We start from the raw sequence: 19,897 nt of genomic DNA on the forward strand, positions 1-19,897 counted from the left end.
ACCCTAGGGCAACAATGTTAGTTTGTTTTTCATGTGTATGCCACTTTCCCAAGAAGATGAGAAAAGGCTGGTGGTTGCGCCTGTCCTTACACCATTCTGTTGTGTTCACAGGGGCCACTCATGCTGCTTGACAGCAGGCACCTGGGGCTGTGTAAGTATGAAAGTGCAATCTGTTAAGCCTGATGCTGGCAGCAGGGTCTTAAAGAGAAAGAGAAGTCTGTGCTCTGCATAGGATACAATCAGGATGCTTATAAAACTGTGCCTTGTAGAAAATCCAGGACATGCAGCCAGCATGACTTTTTATGCAGCCCCAAAAGCCTTGTTGTATGTGCAGCTAGAAAGGACACTGGGGAAGAGAAACTTGGTAGAGTTTGCTTGAGAATGGAATTTACAAAATTAATCATGGTTTGAGAACTGTCTTCAGGAACAAGTCTGGGGAAATGCCTAAACCAATCTTATAAAGGTTTGATCAACCAGCATTGTTTGCTTTCCAAAGTTTCTCTGTGTAGCCCTGGCTGTCCTGGACTCAATCTGTAGACTAGGCTGGCTTTGAACTCATAGAGATCCCCTGCCTCTGTCTCCCAAGTGCTGGGATTAAAGGCATGTGCTACCACTACCTGTCTGGCCAGCACTGATATTTCAAAATGTAGGTATAGTGGTGTCCCTTTCTACTCCTGATAACGGTGAGCTGTGGATAGAAACAAATGGGTCCTTGCTAGGTGGCCTAATCTACCAGGCATGTTCTGAGCCAATAAAAGACCCTGTACTTTAGGAATGACATCGAATGTTAGACCTTTACATGCTTGCTTGCGCATGCGCGCGCACACACACACACACACACACACACACACACGTGACAGAGACCGACAGAGATGAGGTCAAATAGAATTACGAACTTGTTGGGGGGGGTCTCTTGAACACCAAGTATCCTGCCATATACAGTGGAAACATGATCATACTTAGTCTTCACAGTGACTGATGGAGGTAGATGCCAGTTACACACCAGTTACACAGAAACTTAAAGGCGCAAAGGCAGGACAGAGTGTGGTTGACACAAGGAGCATGGATGAACATCTTAAAAATCTTCACTCTTGCTTCCCCTGTACATCACTGTCCAATTTTGGTGATGGAATTCCAGGTAGGGCCAGAGAAAGCCTGCCTCTGGTGTGGATGGATAAACAGTTGCCATGAAAATTACTCCATAGCGGAAATCTAAGCAAGGGCTGCCAAAGCCATAGACAATTTCACGTTGGGTGACACAGTGTCTAATATACCTGAGTGACCCAGTATGTCCCTTCCCACTCTCACCTGTACTGTTTGCACAGTGTAGAGTTTCTTCAGATTCGAGGCACACTCAGCTGCTGTGGCACCAGGGAGTGATCTAATACCAGCAAAACAACAAAAACCAAACAAATCCAGTCAGTGATTAGAAGATATTCCACAATACAACCTACAATGTAGGTTTTCCTAGCACACATGTTTAAAGCCTCCAAACAGGACATTTGTAGGTGCTGGGCTAGAATTTGAACCTTTTTTTGTGAAGGCATGTGCATGCTTCTCCTAATAAGTTTTTGTTTTTGTTTTTTGAGACAGGGTTTCCCTATAGCTTTCAAGCCTGTCCTGGGACTCACTTTGTAGAACAGGCTGGCCTCCAACTCACAGAGATTCTCTTGTCTTTGCCTCTTGAGTGCTGGGATTAAAGGTGTGCACCACCATCTCCTGGCTTCCTAATAGAAACTTTATTTTGAGGCAACTAAACTAAAATAAATTAAAATAAAAAGTAAAGTACACAAGAAAGGTATTGGATACTTAAAAAGCACATAGTGAAAGGTATGAAAATATCCTATGAACATGAAGGCATTCATTATTCCGGACTTCAGATAAAAACAAACGACAAACAAATAAACAAACAAAAAACCCACAAAAAACCTGTCTGCTGTGCCAATGGCAATGAGAATGCATCCTCCTCTTGATGATCAGTTTAGAACCCCATAACCCTTGGTGGTAAATGCCCACACACCCCTGGAAAACAGTATGATTCACTTATTTCAGAGAATACTATTAACAATCAGTCTTGGTTTCACCCCTGAATTTCTTGCCAAAACAAAACAAACAAACAAACAAACAACAACAAAGCCTTTCAGTAGTTTGTTGAGCAGTTCTTGTGAACTGCATGGCCATAATACAGTAATCTCTAGTTTCTATATGTTCCACTAGATGGCAACACACTACAGGCTTATTCTCTGGGAGGAAAAAAAAAATGCACTTTGGCTTTCTAGTACATTTCCTGGGATTGGGGTGTGTTGATCTATAGGTATTCAGACATTCTGTTACAACAACTGTTTCTCTTTCTTCCTGCTGTCTTAGCAGTCTGTGCTCAAAGGAACTGGGATCCTTATTAGAATCAGATTTATGATGATACTTTACCACACAAATGATGCTCAAAAGTCATGTCTGGCTGTGGGTGAGGAATCAAGGGCTTGCTAAAAGAGGAAACACCCTGCTCACAACTGACACACTGGGACCTAGAATCTATAAAAGGACACTCTTTACCAGCCACTGACCCTAACTAACCTAAGAGACACAGTCCCAAGAGTTATCAACATGGAACACTTTCCAGAGAGTTGTTATCTGCTGTATCCTAAAGAAGCAGAGAAGACCCATGGCATCTCTGAAGCAGAGATGATGAGATGACCATGGGGACAGGGCTCCATTGCCCACATTCTGGAACCATGGACCAATGAAAACGTTAGAGCTGGGGTGATAACTCAGTGAGGGATGTGCTTGCCATATAAACATGAGGATCAGAGTTCAGACTTTCAGCAGCCATGTGAAAGCCACAGGTAGTGACAGACACTGTAACCCCAGTGCTGGAGAAGAGGGGACAGGTGAGTCCCAAGGACTTGCTAGTCAGCCATCTTGCTGAAATGGCAACCTCAGGTTCAGTGAGAGACCACCCTGTCTCTAAATACTAGGTACAGAGCAATAGAGGAAGATATAGATCAATCTCTGGCCTTCACACATGCACACGTGGGCTTGTGCAATGGTATACACATATATACATCATGTATATACACATATAAATACTAAAGTGCATTTTTGGACATAGTCCCTTTGTCGAGAAGTAACTAAGGAAGCAATTAAGGACTAGTTTAGGGGCAACAATATCTTGTTACCAACGAGGCAGGTAAACGCTAATAAAAAATCATGAGCGTATAATTATTTCCTAACTGTTTGCAAATCTTATGACCTTTATTTTTTAAAAGCAAACCCACAACCACAAACATGGCTGCCTTTTTGTATCAGGTATCACCTAAGCTGCTCTGAGTGAATAGTGACCATGAACACACAGGGACCAACATGCTGGTGACAACAGCAGCTGCCTGGACCTCAAAGAACCCATCAGGCAGTATGGACAGTCTGGGCTGTGGTCACTAAGGCTTCTACTTGGACAAAGATACATGCTACACAAAGCAGGTTATTGTGCCCACAATTATAAAACATTAGGAAAAAAAACTGAAGACTCAACCTCTTTTATTTATTTATTTATTTATTTATTTATTTATTTATTTATTTTTGCTGGGGATGAATTATTTGAAAGTCTATTGCTTTTACATGAAAATTAACTGGCACTTAATCCAACTAACTTTTCTTTTTTTGTATAGCTTGGTGAACTACTCTAGCAAGAACACCAGCAAATGTATCCCCAGACCCTACAAGCACTTTAGACAGGACTCCTTCCCTTGCTGCAGGAAGAGGGCAGGTGAATTCTGCAGGTTTTTAATCTGCAGAATAAAATTATATATTTGAAAATTTTCACTGATTTTCAAAACCACTTTTCAATTTAAAATAGCTTAGAGTGAGTATTATGCGAGTATTCACCGGACATTATCATCTGGAATTATATAAATCCAACATGCAGGCAGTAGCTACCATTCATTTATCAGTGGAAAGTCACTGATGAACACTTGGTCTCTGGGGCTCTTTCATGGCCTGTTTCTAGTTTGATATCCTCCCAATAACTGTAGGAGACAATTGTTCAAGTCACTTAAGGAAGGTCTCTGTTTCTCTGTCCAAGTGTTCAGAGACGCTGAGTTTCCAGAGTTCAGGAAGGCAGCAGAGTCAGCAGCCAGTGTGAGGTGACTGCTGCTGAATGACACAGTCCTGAGGACCCTGTATGCTGAGTGACACAGGGGCCTGTATGCTGAGTGACACAGTCCTGAGGACCCTGTATGCTGAGTGACACAGTCCTGAGGACCCTGTATGCTGAGTGACACAGTCCTGCGGACCCTGTATGCTGAGTGACACAGTCCTGCGGACCCTGTATGCTGAGTGACACAGTCCTGAGGATCCTGTATGCTGAGTGACACAGTCCTGTGGACCCTGTAAGCTGAGTGACACAGGGGCCTGTATGCTGAATGACACAGTCCTGCGGACCCTGTATGCTGAGTGACACAATCCTGTGGGCCTGTATGCTGAGTGACACAGTCCTGAGGACCCTGTATGCTGAGTGACACAGTCCTGTGGTCCCTGTATGCTGAGTGACACAGTCCTGCGGACCCTGTATGCTGAGTGGCACAGTCCTGTGGACCCTGTATGCTGAGTGACACAGTCCTGTGGACCCTGTATGCTGAGTGACACAGTCCTGTGGACCCTGTATGCTGAGTGACACAGTCCTGTGGACCCTGTATGCTGAGTGACACAGTCCTGTGGGCCTGTATGCTGAGTGACACAGTCCTGAGGGCCTGTATGCTGAGTGACACAGTCCTGTGGACCCTGTATGCTGAGTGACACAGTCCTGCGGACCCTGTATGCTGAGTGACACAGGGGCCTGTATGCTGAGTGACACAGTCCTGAGGGCCTGTATGCTGAGTGACACAGTCCTGTGGACCCTGTATGCTGAGTGACACAGTCCTGCGGACCCTGTATGCTGAGTGACACAGTCCTGTGGACCCTGTATGCTGAGTGACACAGTCCTGTGGGCCTGTATGCTGAGTGACACAGTCCTGTGGCCCTGTATGCTGAGTGACACAGTCCTGTGGCCCTGTATGCTGAGTGACACAGTCCTGCGGCCCTGTATGCTGAGTGACACAGTCCTGTGGGCCTGTATGCTGAGTGACACAGTCCTGCGGACCCTGTATGCTGAGTGACACAGGGCCCTGTATGCTGAATGACACAGTCCTGTGGACCCTGTATGCTGAGTGACACAGTCCTGTGGACCCTGCATGTTGAGTGATACAGTCCTGCGGCCCTGTATGCTGAGTGACACAGGGGCCTGTATGCTGAGTGACACAGGGGCCTGTATGCTGAGTGACACAGTCCTGCCAGGCCTGCAGCTGACAGTGGCGCTTGTGACCACTTTCCAGTGAGCCCTGCTGGGCTCAGACAGGGATTGCAACTGTCCCAAGGACACACACATTTAATGAAAGCAGATGATGAGCTTCCAATGGCTGCTCATCATCCCACACTGTGGAGCTGCCCGGTCAAGTCACAGCAATGACAAAACCTGGGTCTCATACATGCTAAGCATGCATTCTACAACTGAGCTCCCCCAGTTCCACACTTCCTTTTCCATGGATGCCCTTGTGTGTGGATGAGTGTGCCAGGGTATCTCCATTAATCACTCTCTAATGTAGTTTTGAAGACATGGTCTCTCACTATACCTGGAGCTCACCAAGGACCAGGCTGGCTGATCAACAAGCATCTGGAATCCTCCTGTGTCCAGTGCTGCAATGGGAAGGCAGGTGTTGTCAGCACACTGGGCTCCTTACATGAGAGCTGGGGACCAGCACCCAAGTCCTCATGCTTGCATAGCAAGGACTAACTCTCCTCTCCCACCCACACTTGTATTTCTAAAAGAAAACAAAAGCTACCTATTTTCTGATTGTAAGTGGTGTGTGTGTGTGTGTGTGTGTGTGTGTGTGTGTGTGTGTGCGTGTGTATACACTACTCTCAACCATATGTGCACGTGTGGAGGTCAAAGGTTGATGTAGGATGTCTTCCTCTATAATTGTACACTTTGTTTATTCTTCTGAAATAGTCTTTCACTGAACCTGGAGATTGCTGTTAGGGCTACATTAGTTGGCCAGAAAATCTTCAGAGTTTTCCTGTTTCAGTCCTCAGTGCCGGGTGGGGTGGTGGCTGGGCGTTACAAGCATACCATGACAGGTGTTGAGAATCCAAGTTCAAACCCTCATCGTGCACAGCAAGAACTTTAGCCACTGGGCTACCCTCTCAGCCCACTCGTGCTCATGTCCTAAGGAATCTTGGTGTGTTCTCAACAAGGCCATCGCTTTTGCTCAATCTTATTTTTAATTCAAAAGTGTGTCTGTGGGGATTGGAAGGCATGGTTTAAAATAGCCTTTCCAATGAAACAAGGCAGGGAAGGTCCTCGAAACACGGTCAGCCATAGCTGTCCTTTGACAGGCTAACAGTTAGCTACCAATGCATCAGGTCTAGGAAGGAAATATCAGGCTCCACAGGAACTCAGTGTGGTAGTTAGCATGAAAACATTCCCATCTGAAGAAATGTCCCTAAGCAGTGGCACTGTCTGGGGGTAGGTCAGGGAAGCTTAAGGAGGTAGAGCCTTGCTAGATAAAGTGTGGCCCTGGGGATGGGCTTTCAAAACTTATTGCCTTGCCCCTCTTCCTGTTTTCTCTGTTCACTGCGTACCGATGGCATGTGATCACCCAGCTTCTTACTCCTGTCACCATGCCATGCCTTGCCCTGCCATGATGGACTCTAGCTTTCGGGAACTCTAAGCAAAAATAAACCCTTTCTCCCCCAGGCTACATTTGATCATGGTATTGTTCTCAGCAACTTTAGAGAGTCAGATTCCCAGTTACTTCATGAAGGAAGCTGTGACTCTGAGCTCAGAGGTCTCACTTAGCTCCTGGGTGGTTTTATAAATATCAGTCTTGCCAATGAACAACAGTGTTGTCAGGACAATGTTAGCTTGGTTGGTCAGTGCAGGTTTGGTGTTCAAGTCACCAAACTTGATCCCAATAGTCACTGAAACACACCATTATGTCTCAACCTCATCCCAGAACCTCAGGTTTCCTTAACCAGCAAGACTGGACCACAGCCACAGAGCCCATTTTAGATGGGCAAAGCAGTCAAGGTTTTCAAGTGACCTGCTTCGTAAGCAGGCCGATGTACACTGGATTTGCTGATTCAAGGTGTTTTGTCTGCTCTCATCTACTGTGACTGCTTTTCTCTTCATTACTGACGACTGACCCACAGCCTCACACATACTAGGCAACTGAGCTACATTCTTAGCATTGGGGTTTTTTTGTTTTTTTTTTTTTGTTTTTTTTTTTTTTGTAGAGATGTATTTTGAGACAGGGTCTCATTATGTTGTTCATGCTGGCCTTGAACTTAAGATGCTTCTGCCTCGGCCTAATGAGTAGCTGGGACTACAGGTCTGTGGCTGTTTCATGAAAAGGCAATGCAGACTGGGTAAGGCTGCTGCCACATAACCAACTGAAGGGCAAAGATGTGTAATAGCTTTCAAATGAGAGACATTCTTACTGAAACCATATATGCAACATATGTGCTTATTTATTTTTACCTTACTAATATCAGAGATCTCGTCCTCTATACAGAATCCTATAATACTAATACTAACCAGAGCCCTCTGCCTGCAAACCAGGGTGCACATCTGGAGTGGTAGTGACCCAAATGACCAAAGGCAATACTGGGAGGCATTTTGTGTTGCTCTACATAATGCACAAGACATGATACCCACAACACAGAAGCTACTGGATCAAAATCCATAGTGCAGAGAGCCCTGGTATAGACATGAAGAGTCTCGGAGAATTTAACATTGAATCACACTACAAAGAATCATTACTATCTCTTTTGGAGCAGGGGACACAGTGATGATCATTCCAGGCACAACGCTTGTCCTGTGGAGTGTATGTTCTACAGATGGCAGCTCTTGCTTTCTAAATACCCCCAGCCTCACCTACAGGCTCCTGGAGGCAAAGGAACAAAGTTTGTACTGGTTTTTATTTTCTCAGGAGAGAAGAGATGGGGAGAAAGCTGACAAGGGAATGCACATGCCAATGGTGGCAGAAGACCACACATGTGGGCCATCATACAAACAGAGATCAGGCCCATATTCCAGTTCTCTGGAATCTACAGGACCCTCATTGCAACACAGTGCTAGATATGAGAACACAGGAATGGAGAGATAATGGAGACTCTAGGGGTCAGAGTCTGGATTTTGGATTGTTCTATCCAAGTCTGGCTCCTACTTAACAGTTGTAACATAATCACAGCCTCCTTTTATTGAGCATGTATTAGCTTTGATTCATAAAGCAATTCTGCCAAACTGGTACCATAGTCCATACTTACAACTCAGGAAACAGAGATTCTGCATGCTTGCTTTGAAGTAACAGATCTGGATTCCTCATCTGCTACCTCTAATGCCATGGTCTTCCTGGCTTTCTCCTAGGGCTATACTACCTCTCAATAGAGACCAAGGCATCAGTCCCTCCCTCCTTCTCCATTACCTGCTCTCCTAGGGTCCACCACTGCTCCTGCCCTTCTCTGTCCTTTGCTACACTGAGGCAAGCAAGATACTGATGCCTGGCAATACAAGTAGCATAGCTTTGGAAGAAGAACATTTTAGATTATTTCTAAGGGATGGATACAGGAGGAAGACAACACACCCAACAAAGGCCAGTGAGGGACTGGAGCAGGAAAGTTACAGAGATTAATTGCCCCCTGCAATCAACAGCTCCCAGGTCAAGCCCAATTCTGCCACCAGCCTCACTCCCTGCTTTTCCCCTCTAGAAATAGCCTGTACCTCCTTCGTTGCTGCCTGGACACATGAGCTAGAGCTAGGTAGAAGTCTCTTACACAGTACATCTAAAGTGGATCTAATCAGCAATAGTTAACCGATGTTACCGTCTGCAGAGATATGGACAGAACAGGACACAGATGACGACAAAGCCACCAGTACAGAGACTCCAACCAAACAAAGGGAGAAGGCCACACAAATAGCTTAGAGCCTCTGTGTTCACCTGCATAGAGGACACCCACCAGACTCTCCCAGCCTTAGACTGCAGCCATGGTGGAGGCAGTCTCCTTGTGAAGTTAGTTAATTAAGAAACCATTGGTTAAGGACCAAGGGCCTGCCAAGTCAGTGATTAATGTGAAGATGTCAGTGAGCTGTTTATGCTACTTAAGACTGAATTCCAAGCTCCCTTTTTATATTACTCCGGTGTCTCTGGCTTAGCAGGATAACACAGAAGAGATCTTAAGATTCTCTTCTATAAAACTGGTGAAAACTGCTTTTGATTTGGAGAGTCAGGAGCATACAGGGAACCCAGTAATACTGGACCAACTGTTCTACTTAAATGGTTCCCAATCGCCAAAGCACCACTTGCATATACAACTTTAGCATGCTATTTACAAACCACATTTGCTCATTAAAATAAATCCCTGGGGCCCTTTCACGAGAATATGCTCTCTTCACTGATGTCTCAAATGTCTGAAATTGTGTTGCCCTCCTCACTTCTTTTTGAGATGTCATGTGCCAGTCATGTGCCAGATCACACGTCTTCTCCTCTGCACATGCACATGGTGCAGATAAGATCACTAAGGCTGGGCTGGTACAGGAACTCACTAAATGACACATAGCTGGCAGTGGCAGAGCTGATGTCTTGAGTCAGTGGTGACCTGAGAAGGAATCTACCCAACTGCCACACCTTGCAATCCTCAGCTTGGACATTCCAGATGAACCCCACCCCCTACCCCGTGAAAGGGCACCTCTAAAGATATGGCCACCAAAGGTGGAGCCTGGAGTCAGTTCCTGCCCAGACAATCTTACCATGGCCAAGGCACCACTCACCAGCCAGCTGTACTTGGTGAAGCTTCTCACAAAGCAAAAGTGCTGTCAAGGTTTCCCACACTCTACCTGCACCTTGGCGACCTGAGATGTGATCAGGCCACAAGCACCACCACCTGGGAGCTTGTTAAGGCAGGCACAGTCTAGGTCCCAGACATGCTAAGTCCCTGGGGTTTCCAGTACTCCTTCTAGTCAAGCTGGCCCTGTATCATCTGAATAAATCATCATAAAAAATTCAAACACCTTATATGGTAAAGTTCAGTGAGTAGCACATCATTAGCAAAATGTAAAAACCACTGTTATTATGGAGTCCTCATCCCCACCCAAAGGCCCCCACCAGGATCACTGTTTATGAAGGATATGAAGCCCTGTCCAGGGGCTTAGATGTGGGGTTTGGACAGGGCTCTCTATTCTCTGCATCTCTCTCTCTCTCTCTCTGTCCCCCTCCCTCCTTCTCTCTCTCCCTCCCTTTCCTCTCTCTGAGTGTGTGTGTGTGTGTGTGTGTGTGTGTGTGTGTGATATGTGAGTATGGAGCCAAATGTGAGATGGTTGTGTGTTTGTCTTTGTTGGCTCTTTGCCTTCCTCTTTGAGGCTAGCTGGCCTGAAAGTTCCTAGGGATTCTCTCGTCTCTGCCTCCTATCTCCCTGTGGGAGTGATAAGATCACAGAGGCATGCTCTTGCTGCTTAGCATGGAGTGAGCCCTGGAGACTCACACTCAGGGCCTCATGCCTACGCAGTAATTATTTTACTCAGTGAGTTCTCCCCCAGCTATCTCAGGGGGTCCTTGGCTTAATCATCTTCCATGAAAGCAGGTGGCTGTTTCCCCATCTTTGAAGTTAAATGGTTGAAAGTAAGAGATTACCAAGACATGAAAGAAGGAAGTCCTAAGCCCAGGGATGCAATGGTCAGGGGCTCACAATCACCATGTGCTCTATTCCAATCTTGCTTCTCCCCTGCGCAGCTATATGACCTCAGGCAGGGTACTTCTCTTGACCTCATCATTTTCACCTGTTAGATGTTACTGGGACATCCACTGCAATATCATGAGAACTTTGTACTGGAGTGTATACAGCAGTTGGGCCACTGTTTAACACACAGGAGTACTATTATGTCATATTAACAGGCTGAGATGGGGAAAGACAATTTATAGCTTTGCATAGTATGATGTCTCCAATTACATGCCCAGTGCACATACACTTTGTGAAAACATAAATGATGACAATATTCCACATCCTAGAGGAGATGATTTCATTTTAGCCAAGAGAACAAATCTGAAGGGGAAAGGCTTCAAAGGCAGGGATGTGTCTGCTAAAATCCACCCTTCCTGAGCAATTTACATCAACATCAGGCTCAGCTGTCAGAGGGAAAACACACACAAGCCCAGGACCATGATTAAGTATGCCCCTCATACATCATTCACTCCATTAAAGATGAATTCATTTTAATCACTTTTAGATAGATCTGTGGCTTGCGGCTACACCAGTTTCCTATCTGAGAGTCACATATAAAAAAGGGGCTGGGTTGTTGTTGACAGCAATGCATCTGCTGAACTTGTCTGCATAACCCAAGCACTCTGCATGTTTCTCGGGCTTTGATTTCTTCCTGCCTCCAAATGGTGTCACTCCTGTTGTACAGTAGCCATGGGGCTCTTTTCCTCTTGACTTACAATTAATCCTCTGAGACCAGATGTCAGATGCAGAGGGACTACACAAGTTCACAGACCCCGATAAGGCTAAGACTGACTCCTGAGACATCACTCAACAATGCCGTCGCTATTCTTGCCTGCTGCCTTGAGTTTAAGCATAAGTCAATAGCCTTTATACTATGAAAAGCTGGAAGATAGCTTTTTTTTTTTTTTTTTTAAGTCACTACCACCAAGGGTGAGTAACTTTTCAAAGTGAGGATGCTGATACTGAAGGTCCTAGGCCATTCTGCAAGAAGAATCCACTTGTCCACATGTGGAGAGGCCATGCATCCCCTGGGGAAGGGCATTAACTGCCAGACAGATCAATACCAAAACCGTCCACAAAAATAAAACCCGCAGCCACTCAGAGTGTCTATGGAGACATAAGGGCAAGAACAGAAGTGTCAATGTCTGGTTCTCTCTTCCTGTGTCCTCTGCTGACCTCATCCATGCAAGCCACTCAATGAAGAGAGATTATGTGGGGCCCTCTCCTTTTACAAGCCTGGCCCACCTCCAGGTGACAACTTTGTGGTTATGGAGCACACTATGAGAAGTAGGTCCCTTAGAATTTCATACCCCTTAAGCATGTGGCAGGCATGTGAGATGGTCCAGTAGGAGGGAAGGCCACCCTGTGGCCATGGCTTCACTCTTATCTATCAGTGACTCACTTCAATATGTTCAGTTCATAAAATCCATGCATGCAGAAGTAACATTCCAGTTCAGAAACAAGAGGGCATTTGTGACAAGTTCATCATTTTCTATACTCAGAGGTCTAATTGAGTGGTCCTGGGCAGGGTAGAAACTAACATTCTGATAAGTGAGTGAGTGAGTGACAGAGGGAAAGAGAGAGAGGGAGAGAGGAAGAGGAAGAGAGGAAGAGGAAGAGGGAGAAGGAGAGGGAGAGTGGGAGGGAGGAAGGGAAGGAAGGAGGGGAGGGAGGGAGACAGAGGAAGGGGGAGAAGGGGAGAGAGGGGGAGAGAGAACTACCCCTCAGACACACAAACTTGGTGCAGTGAAGATGGGCGGGGTGCTACTCCACAGCACCTGGGTTCCAGTCCCAGCACTCACATTGCAGTGCATAGCAGTCTTTAATTCCAGTACTAGGGGATTTGATAAACTCTCTGGTCCCTGTGGGCACTAGACATTCATGCGCTCTACAGACATACAAGAATTAAGTAAAACACTCATACATATAACAACAATAATAATAATAACAACAACGAACTAAGTCCACAAATACAAAGCACCGGCTATGTGCCAGGCACTCCCTTGGGTCACAGACCTGTAGACATTAGCATCTTACCATCAAGAGTAAGAGACAGTAGCACACAATTTTAATCCCAGCAGTTGGGAGGCAGAGGCAGGTGGATCTCTGTGAGTTCGAGGCCAGCCTGTTCTATAGAGCTAGATCCAGGACAGGCTCCAAAGCTACTGAGAAACTATGTCTCAAAAAAAAAAAAAAAAAAAAAAAAAAGAGTAAGAGACAAAAGATCAACTATCCATAATAGAATGCTTGCCTAGAAAGAAATTCTGTGGGGAACCAAAGGGTAACAGAAGCTACAAACAGAAGCTACTATGGCTGGTATCTAAAATACCACCTGACATACCTCACAACTGAGAGCCTCTTTGTGGGAAGTATGGGGTAGAAACCTAGAACCTGGCATCATCTGGACCACATGCAGCTCTGTGGTAATGAGAGATGTAAGTGAACTCTGCTGCATGGTAAGAAAGAGGCCAGAAGGACCAGATCAGGTATATGCTCAGAAGGGTTCCCTCTCAGACAGGGCATTGGAGAGAGAGCAGATTGGGAATCAGCAGGTACCTCACAAGCTACTGTGCTCCTGGAGCTGCAGATGACCAGGGCCTGCAGAAAGAGTGAGGGGGGCACATGGGGAGGGAGGAGGGGATGTCTTAGACTTTAGTAAGTTTGCTAACAGTCACTAAGACTACAGAAGTGTATATATGGATGGGCAGCATACCTAGAAGAGAAGATTCTAGGATCAGACAGACATGACAACTTTGAAATACTGACAGCAGGATGGGGATGTGAAGCAACATGGCTGAGCAGAGGAGACGATGCTGGAGAGACATATCTCCATTTGGAGTAATCAGGAAAGCATCCACACTTCAGACCTCCTGGCTCTTGGCTGTACGTGTCTAGATGTGAGAACAGAGCTACAGGTTACAGACAGGCATGTGAAAGAGTGCAACGAGCCACCACAAGAAAGAAAGCACAGTTGCTATGGGAGGAATTCAAAGCCACCACTATGCCAGGCCTAGAAGCTGAGAAGTGAGCAACAGGATCAGAGCTCTGCCCTCATAGACTTGCATTCTGTACTGAGACCAGCCAAAGGTGAAGATTCTAAAGACAAATGTAACACATCAGGGACTTGGGGTGCACATGCGGAGGCTCGTGTGTCCTTCCACATCAATGGCCAGGGAAGGTCTCACCTGGAAGGTAACACAAGAAGGAACAGAAATTGGAAGGATACAAAGAGCAGACTTGGGAAAGTAGTCAGACAGTGACAGCGGCAGCATGGGCAAAGGATGCTTGGGACATTGGAGAAACAGCAAGGAGGCCTATGAGTTGTTGGGCAGAGGCAGGACAGCAGCACAGTGAGAAGTTCTCAGTGGGAGATGCTTTAGTTTCTATGCTGGGCAAAGAAGGTTACAGATACCTCCAGGATTTGGGAACTGAGAAACTGGAAGGATAGAGATGGCATTAACTATTAACTGCTCATGTCTAGGCTCAGAAGACATTAGGGGACAGCTGGAAAAGTGGCATGGTGCATGGGAAGTGGAGACAGTTGCAGGATCTGCCTCTGGTGTTGTCATCTGCTTCAGTGGGAGCTGCAAGCCTGCCTTGTGCCTGGGTGGCAGCCCTGCCTGCCCTGTGCAGGACAGGCCCAAGAGCTGGATCTTGTGAGAAACAGAAGGAAGGAGGTCACCACACAATGACCAGGAAACACGCATAGACACCAGTGGGAATGCAGGCAAGAACGAAGGGACAGAGGAGAGGGCCTGAATACCCAGCGAAGGGGAAGACGTCTGTTCACCTGGTGTCCTGACCTACATACTTACTTTTTAGTCATACAGCCGACTGATTTCCAACCAAGTAAGGATTTTTACAGTTGACTACTTAAAGTGCAAATAACTTCTGAAAGGTCCTTCAATTCGCCTAGTGGGGAAATGAACGTAGGATGCTGACTTCCCATTACTGAATTTGTATCAGCTACTCTGTGATGCATGTATGTGCACATGGAGGCCAGGGGTCAACCTCGGGGGTCTTTCTTCAGTGATGCTGTCTTCTGCCTTGGTCTTTTCCAGACAGGGCCTCTCACTAGGCTGAGCATATACCAAGTAAGGATAGACTGGCTGGCCAATGACCGGTCTCTGCCTCCCCAGTGCTGAGGCTCTAACTACTGAGGGGTAGTTATGAGTACTGTACACTATGCCTGGCTTTTGACTTGGGTGCTGGGGAGAGGCAGCGGAATGTGGTCCTCCTGTGTACACAGCAATTTACCAACCTAATTAGCTGCTCTGCCCCACCAAATGATACTTCTTAAGCTGTTACTCCATGCCAGGCATCTGTAGGTACTTTACATCCACAGCTCACAATAGCCCTGTGTGACAAATGCCACCGTTATGCTTACTTAACAATGGAGTGTGGCTAGATAAGCCTGGGCAAGGTGATCATGGGACTTCCTAAGAGGTAGGTACCAAAAGGAAGCTCCAAGTGGCAGGGGGCCTTTGGATGCTGTGGATCTCCAGACTGAGGGATGGCTAGGCTTCCTGCAGGGCTCTCATGAGAACCTCAACGCTCTCTGCAGTTGCTTTTCTGGGGAAAATTCTGTTAACCTTTAGAACCTGAGATGTTCACAACCTGAGTGTGCCTTGGGGTGAGCAGGGCCTCTATAAACACGCAGATTCTCAGAGAAGTAAAATCAAGTTCAATAAAAATTATGAGATGATGGATCAGGCACAATGCTGAAACTAGTTATAATTTCTAAATGAACACAGCATCTCTATTAAAGGCTTAGACACTATAGAAATAACACCGTCCATGTATTTACTTTTTAGGGGGGGACAAAGTGCAAATCAATATAAGGAAGACATAATTTTATTAGCGCTACCTATTCTTAGGGCTCGTCTCTCCGCCCTAGGGCTAGGAACTGAACCCAGGGCCTGCGTCATGATGCATCTACCACTGAGCTATACCACCAGCCTACATATTCCTGTGTTAAAAGACATTGATACCTTAGAATAGTCCTAAAATGTGCCATTCTATAGACTAAATCTGCTGAAAGTGGAGTTCTCCCCATCCTGTTTCTACTGTCAGCAGGTGTGCGGTTTGGACCACGGACAGGGTGTAATAAAGCAAATGCCAGATAACTACACAGTAAGAGGACACCTTTGGGGGGGGGCATACAACTTCTCTTTGTTAATGACTGCTAAACCCCAAAGCCACTCCTGTTATGACAGTCAAATGCTGGAATCTCAGAATGAAAGTGAAAATGTTTTGCAAGTGAGACTCACACCATCCCCCTACCCCCCCCAACTTCTCTGTGTCCCAGGGGGGAAAAAACTGGCTCCTGGTGTGCCCATTCTTAGGGAAAGAACTGTCTTCACTTAAAACAGAAGTATCCCTTTAAAACAAAACTTGCAGCCACTTGGTACTAGCTAGGCAAAAAAAAAAAATCAGTGTAGACTGTAAGACTAAGTCTCTCCGGAAACTATCGCATACATTTCCTCCTAACCATGGTAGACACAGTTTTCATCAAAACTTCCCACACACTTCTGGAAACAACTTGGGCTATCATTACCCACACAGGTGACAGGTGTTAAGATGACAGGATATCCATGCATCTATACATGCATCAAAACTAGGTGTTCTACGCAGGCACAGTTCTAGGCGAGGGACTCTGACATACATCCAAAGCCTGCCCCTGCTCTGTGAATCTCGTTCAGGGCCAGCAATGAAGGGCCTGGGGACAAACTGAAAAATAAGTTCACACGGGAAGAACTCAGTGGCGTTGAGCATTGTGAAGAAAAACAAGGCAGGATGGAGACCCAGCATGGTGTGAGAAGTTTCTGTTTTAGACAAGGGATGCCGCTGAGGCCTCTCAGAGGAAAGGGCACCAGAGCTGTCCCCGGAAAGCTGCTGTCCTGGATCACAGAAGCCCCAGCTCACCAGACCCGCTGCCTGGGCCAGAGGCGCAGGTGCCCGCAGCGAAGTCCCAACTGGGACCCACACGCTTCCCTGCCGCTGGCCGACTTTTCCGACTGCTGTCGCCGCGAAGGTCGCAGCCAGCCCAGTGCCCCAGGGACACGCAGGGCAGCCTCTTCCAGCCCACCGCGACTCCCGGCCAGGCTGGCTGGCCGCTGTCCGGGGACGCGCGGAACTCTGGCTGCGCCCGCGCGAGACCCCCGGCCGCAGCGCGCGTGGGGCGAGGACGCGGCCGAGACAAAGCGGCGGGGCGCAGCCCTCACCTGTCCAGCCAGAAGGTCCAGGGCGAGTGCAGCGGGACGCCGACCGGCTCTGGCTGCAGCGCCGACAGCGGCAGGCCGAGAGGCTCACCAGCCCCGGGGGGCGCGGCGGCCGGGGGCAGCGCCATGTTCTTCGCCGGCCAGGCCGCGGACGCGCGGACCCGGGCGCCTAGTAGTCTCACGGCGCCAGCCCCGCCCCGCCCGCGCCCCGCCCCGACCGGCCTCGGCCCTGCCCCAGCCCAACAAAGGCCTGCCGGCCCGCGCCTGGAGCAGGGGACCAGAGTCACCCAGCTGGCCCCACAGCTGGGGCCAAGGACAAATAGAAGGTCCGGCCAATGGATCAGTGTGGTTGGAATCTCAAAGTCCAACAGTGCCAGGGAGGAAGGAGAGATAGATTGACATACCAGCAATCTGAAGGCTGGATGGATGGGAAGGCAGGCAGATGGCTGGAGGAGGGACAGAGGGATGGAAGGGCAGATGGAAGCACAGTTGGATGTGACAGAGAGATGGAGAGAGGACCAATGGCCGAGCAGATAAAGAGGCTCCAATGTCTGAGAGTGCAGAAACAAGGTATTAGACAAGGATAGAATCTGGCAACACTGAGGCCAGGGAGTATGGAAGCTTTGCATGCCTAGTGGTGAGAATAAAGTTGCCTAACTCAGTGTATTTAAGGGACCAGGGCTATCTTCCTTTTCTCTCTAGATGTGCCCACAGAATGCCCAGCTTCCAAGAGAGTCCTCAGAGTCAGCCAAAGTTCTGCAGGTCGACCTCCAGGTATGGCAGAGGAAGAGGGGAGGAAGCTGCAGTTCTGTACACACAGCCTACATGTGTGAAAATCCAGGAAGTCACTGTAGCTGTGAGACTTCTGAGTTCACAATAAGAGGAACCCTCTAGCAAGGCTCCTCCTAGGCCTCTGTTACTCTCTTCATGAGAAAGGCAAAGGTCTGGAGGCATGCTGGGAGCCCTGGAAACAACCCTCTTTAACCCACATTTCGAGGTAGTACCTTTCTGGCCTCCAACAACTGGGGACATGGAGCTGGTCACCTAGGTCATTTTCTACCTGACAGCACTCATTTTGCTTTCTCCTTGAGGGAGAAGACCTGGTGAACACGATGGGATGGGGGCTTTATAGGCTCATAGTGGGTTGTCCCTCAGGACTGCTGTCTTCCCTATGAACCAGCCAAGGTAAGATAAAATGACAATAAAACAATGTCTACTTTATGATCCAACAGAACAAGATTCTGGAAATGTGACTGTTTGGTGGAATGTTCCAGCACTGAGGTATTAGGATCCATCCATCTGGTCAGATGCATTTGTTGTTTAATCTTTCTTTAACCCTTTCAAAAACACATAAATGGCTTTGTTCTGAGAGCTCCACCTTATTAGCTCGTGCACCCCTTAAATAATGTGATGCGGAAGATACTATCCACCCATCTTGCAGATACAGGGCAGAGTAGGCAGGTTAACCCTAGGGCACATGACTAGTACATGGCAAAGCTGGGGTTTGGACAGGTGTGTTGAAACTCTAGGGTTTCCACCGCCAGACTCTCCTGCCCATCTGAATGAAAAATGAAGGTTCAGAGAGTAAAAATAAGTCATCAAGGAGAGGTCTCTCTCCCTCCCAAGATGATCAGTCTGCTTCCCAGAGGAAACTGCTACTAACAGCTTCTGAAAAATTACACATCTGTGCATACAAACATACATCTCAATTTATAAACTGTATCTCCCAATCTTTTTATAGAAGAAACAGATGTATTGAACATCGACGCTGCACTTTCTTATCTTATTGAACATTCATTATGTCTCTGAACATTTTTCCATGTCAAAACACACAGCTCTACTTCACCACAAGGGTGTCAAGAGGACTCACTGTAAAGACGCAGCCACCAACAGTATGTACTTTCTAGTTTCCTTTATAAGTAAATCCATCGTGGGCATCTTTGTAACTGCTTCCTCATCTGTATAGGCTAACTTCCGAAGGAGTTTGGTGGACAAGAACAGCTTCCTCAATTTAAAAGTCTAGTACATGTTGCCAAGTTGTACAAGATAAGCACATATCCATGTATGTGAGTTATTAATATCTCCTGGCTCTGAGGACTCAGATTTACTAAGTGACATTTATCTGTAAGAAATTCTAAGGCATCGGTAGAAAGGATGGCTGCTTTCTAATGACAACAACTAGCCAAACTGTGGCAGTTTGAATCTTCCTCACACCCTGTGACAATCACTCAGCAAGGAAGGTCTAGTTTTAAATTTCTATCTGCAGTTCCTATAAATAAAAAGTCACACAGCAAATTCCTTCTAGGATTTAGGATCAGAAGAAGTCTGAAAGTTTTTCTGCATTATATATCACTCTTTTGCTTTAGCTTCTATTAGCCTCAAGATCATAACATGGATATTAATCGATGAAGGAGCTCCTATATTTTTTATGTTTATTTCTACTTATATTTTAATGGCCTAACTGAATCTTATACTGTGAAGGCCTGAAATCTATTTGGGAAGTTGGTGATATATAATGAGTAAAATATAAATGCCCTCAGGTTAATAAAGAATTCAGGCAACATGACTAAAGCAAGGAGAGGCAACTGCGAACTCCTCTGTCCTCTTCCCACCGAACACATGTTGATTCTCATTATGCTTCAAAATTACACTTCACTGACAACACATCAGGCACATTTCACTTGTATTCCTCACGTCACAAGTAGATGGCAGGAGCCAGAACCTCTGGGTAGATGGGGCACTTAGTGTTCCCCTAAACAAACACATGGCTATAGGAAAGAGGAAACTCAAGGCCTGGAGAGGTGAGCTGACTTACCTGAGGCCACTGCTCTAGGACAGGACATTACAGAGGCAGAACTAGGACGTGGGTT

General features: G+C 46.8%; 1 protein-coding gene across 1 annotated transcript in view; it reads right to left on the minus strand.

Annotated features, from left to right (window-relative positions):
- Positions 1-17,201, minus strand: part of Eif4e3 (eukaryotic translation initiation factor 4E family member 3) — a 40,776-nt gene extending 23,575 nt beyond the window's left edge. The window contains exons 1-2 of the mRNA XM_051203465.1: positions 17,031-17,201; positions 1,309-1,381 (exon numbers count right to left, since the gene is read on the minus strand). Coding sequence (XP_051059422.1) covers positions 1,309-1,381; positions 17,031-17,155 — 198 coding nt within the window. The 5' untranslated portion in view covers positions 17,156-17,201. The remainder of the gene's footprint in view (positions 1-1,308; positions 1,382-17,030) is intronic.
- Between the last annotated feature and the right edge of the window lie 2,696 nt (positions 17,202-19,897).

The sequence above is a fragment of the Phodopus roborovskii genome, unplaced genomic scaffold (genome assembly GCF_943737965.1).
Source record: "Phodopus roborovskii unplaced genomic scaffold, PHOROB, whole genome shotgun sequence".
NCBI lineage: Eukaryota > Metazoa > Chordata > Mammalia > Rodentia > Cricetidae > Phodopus > Phodopus roborovskii.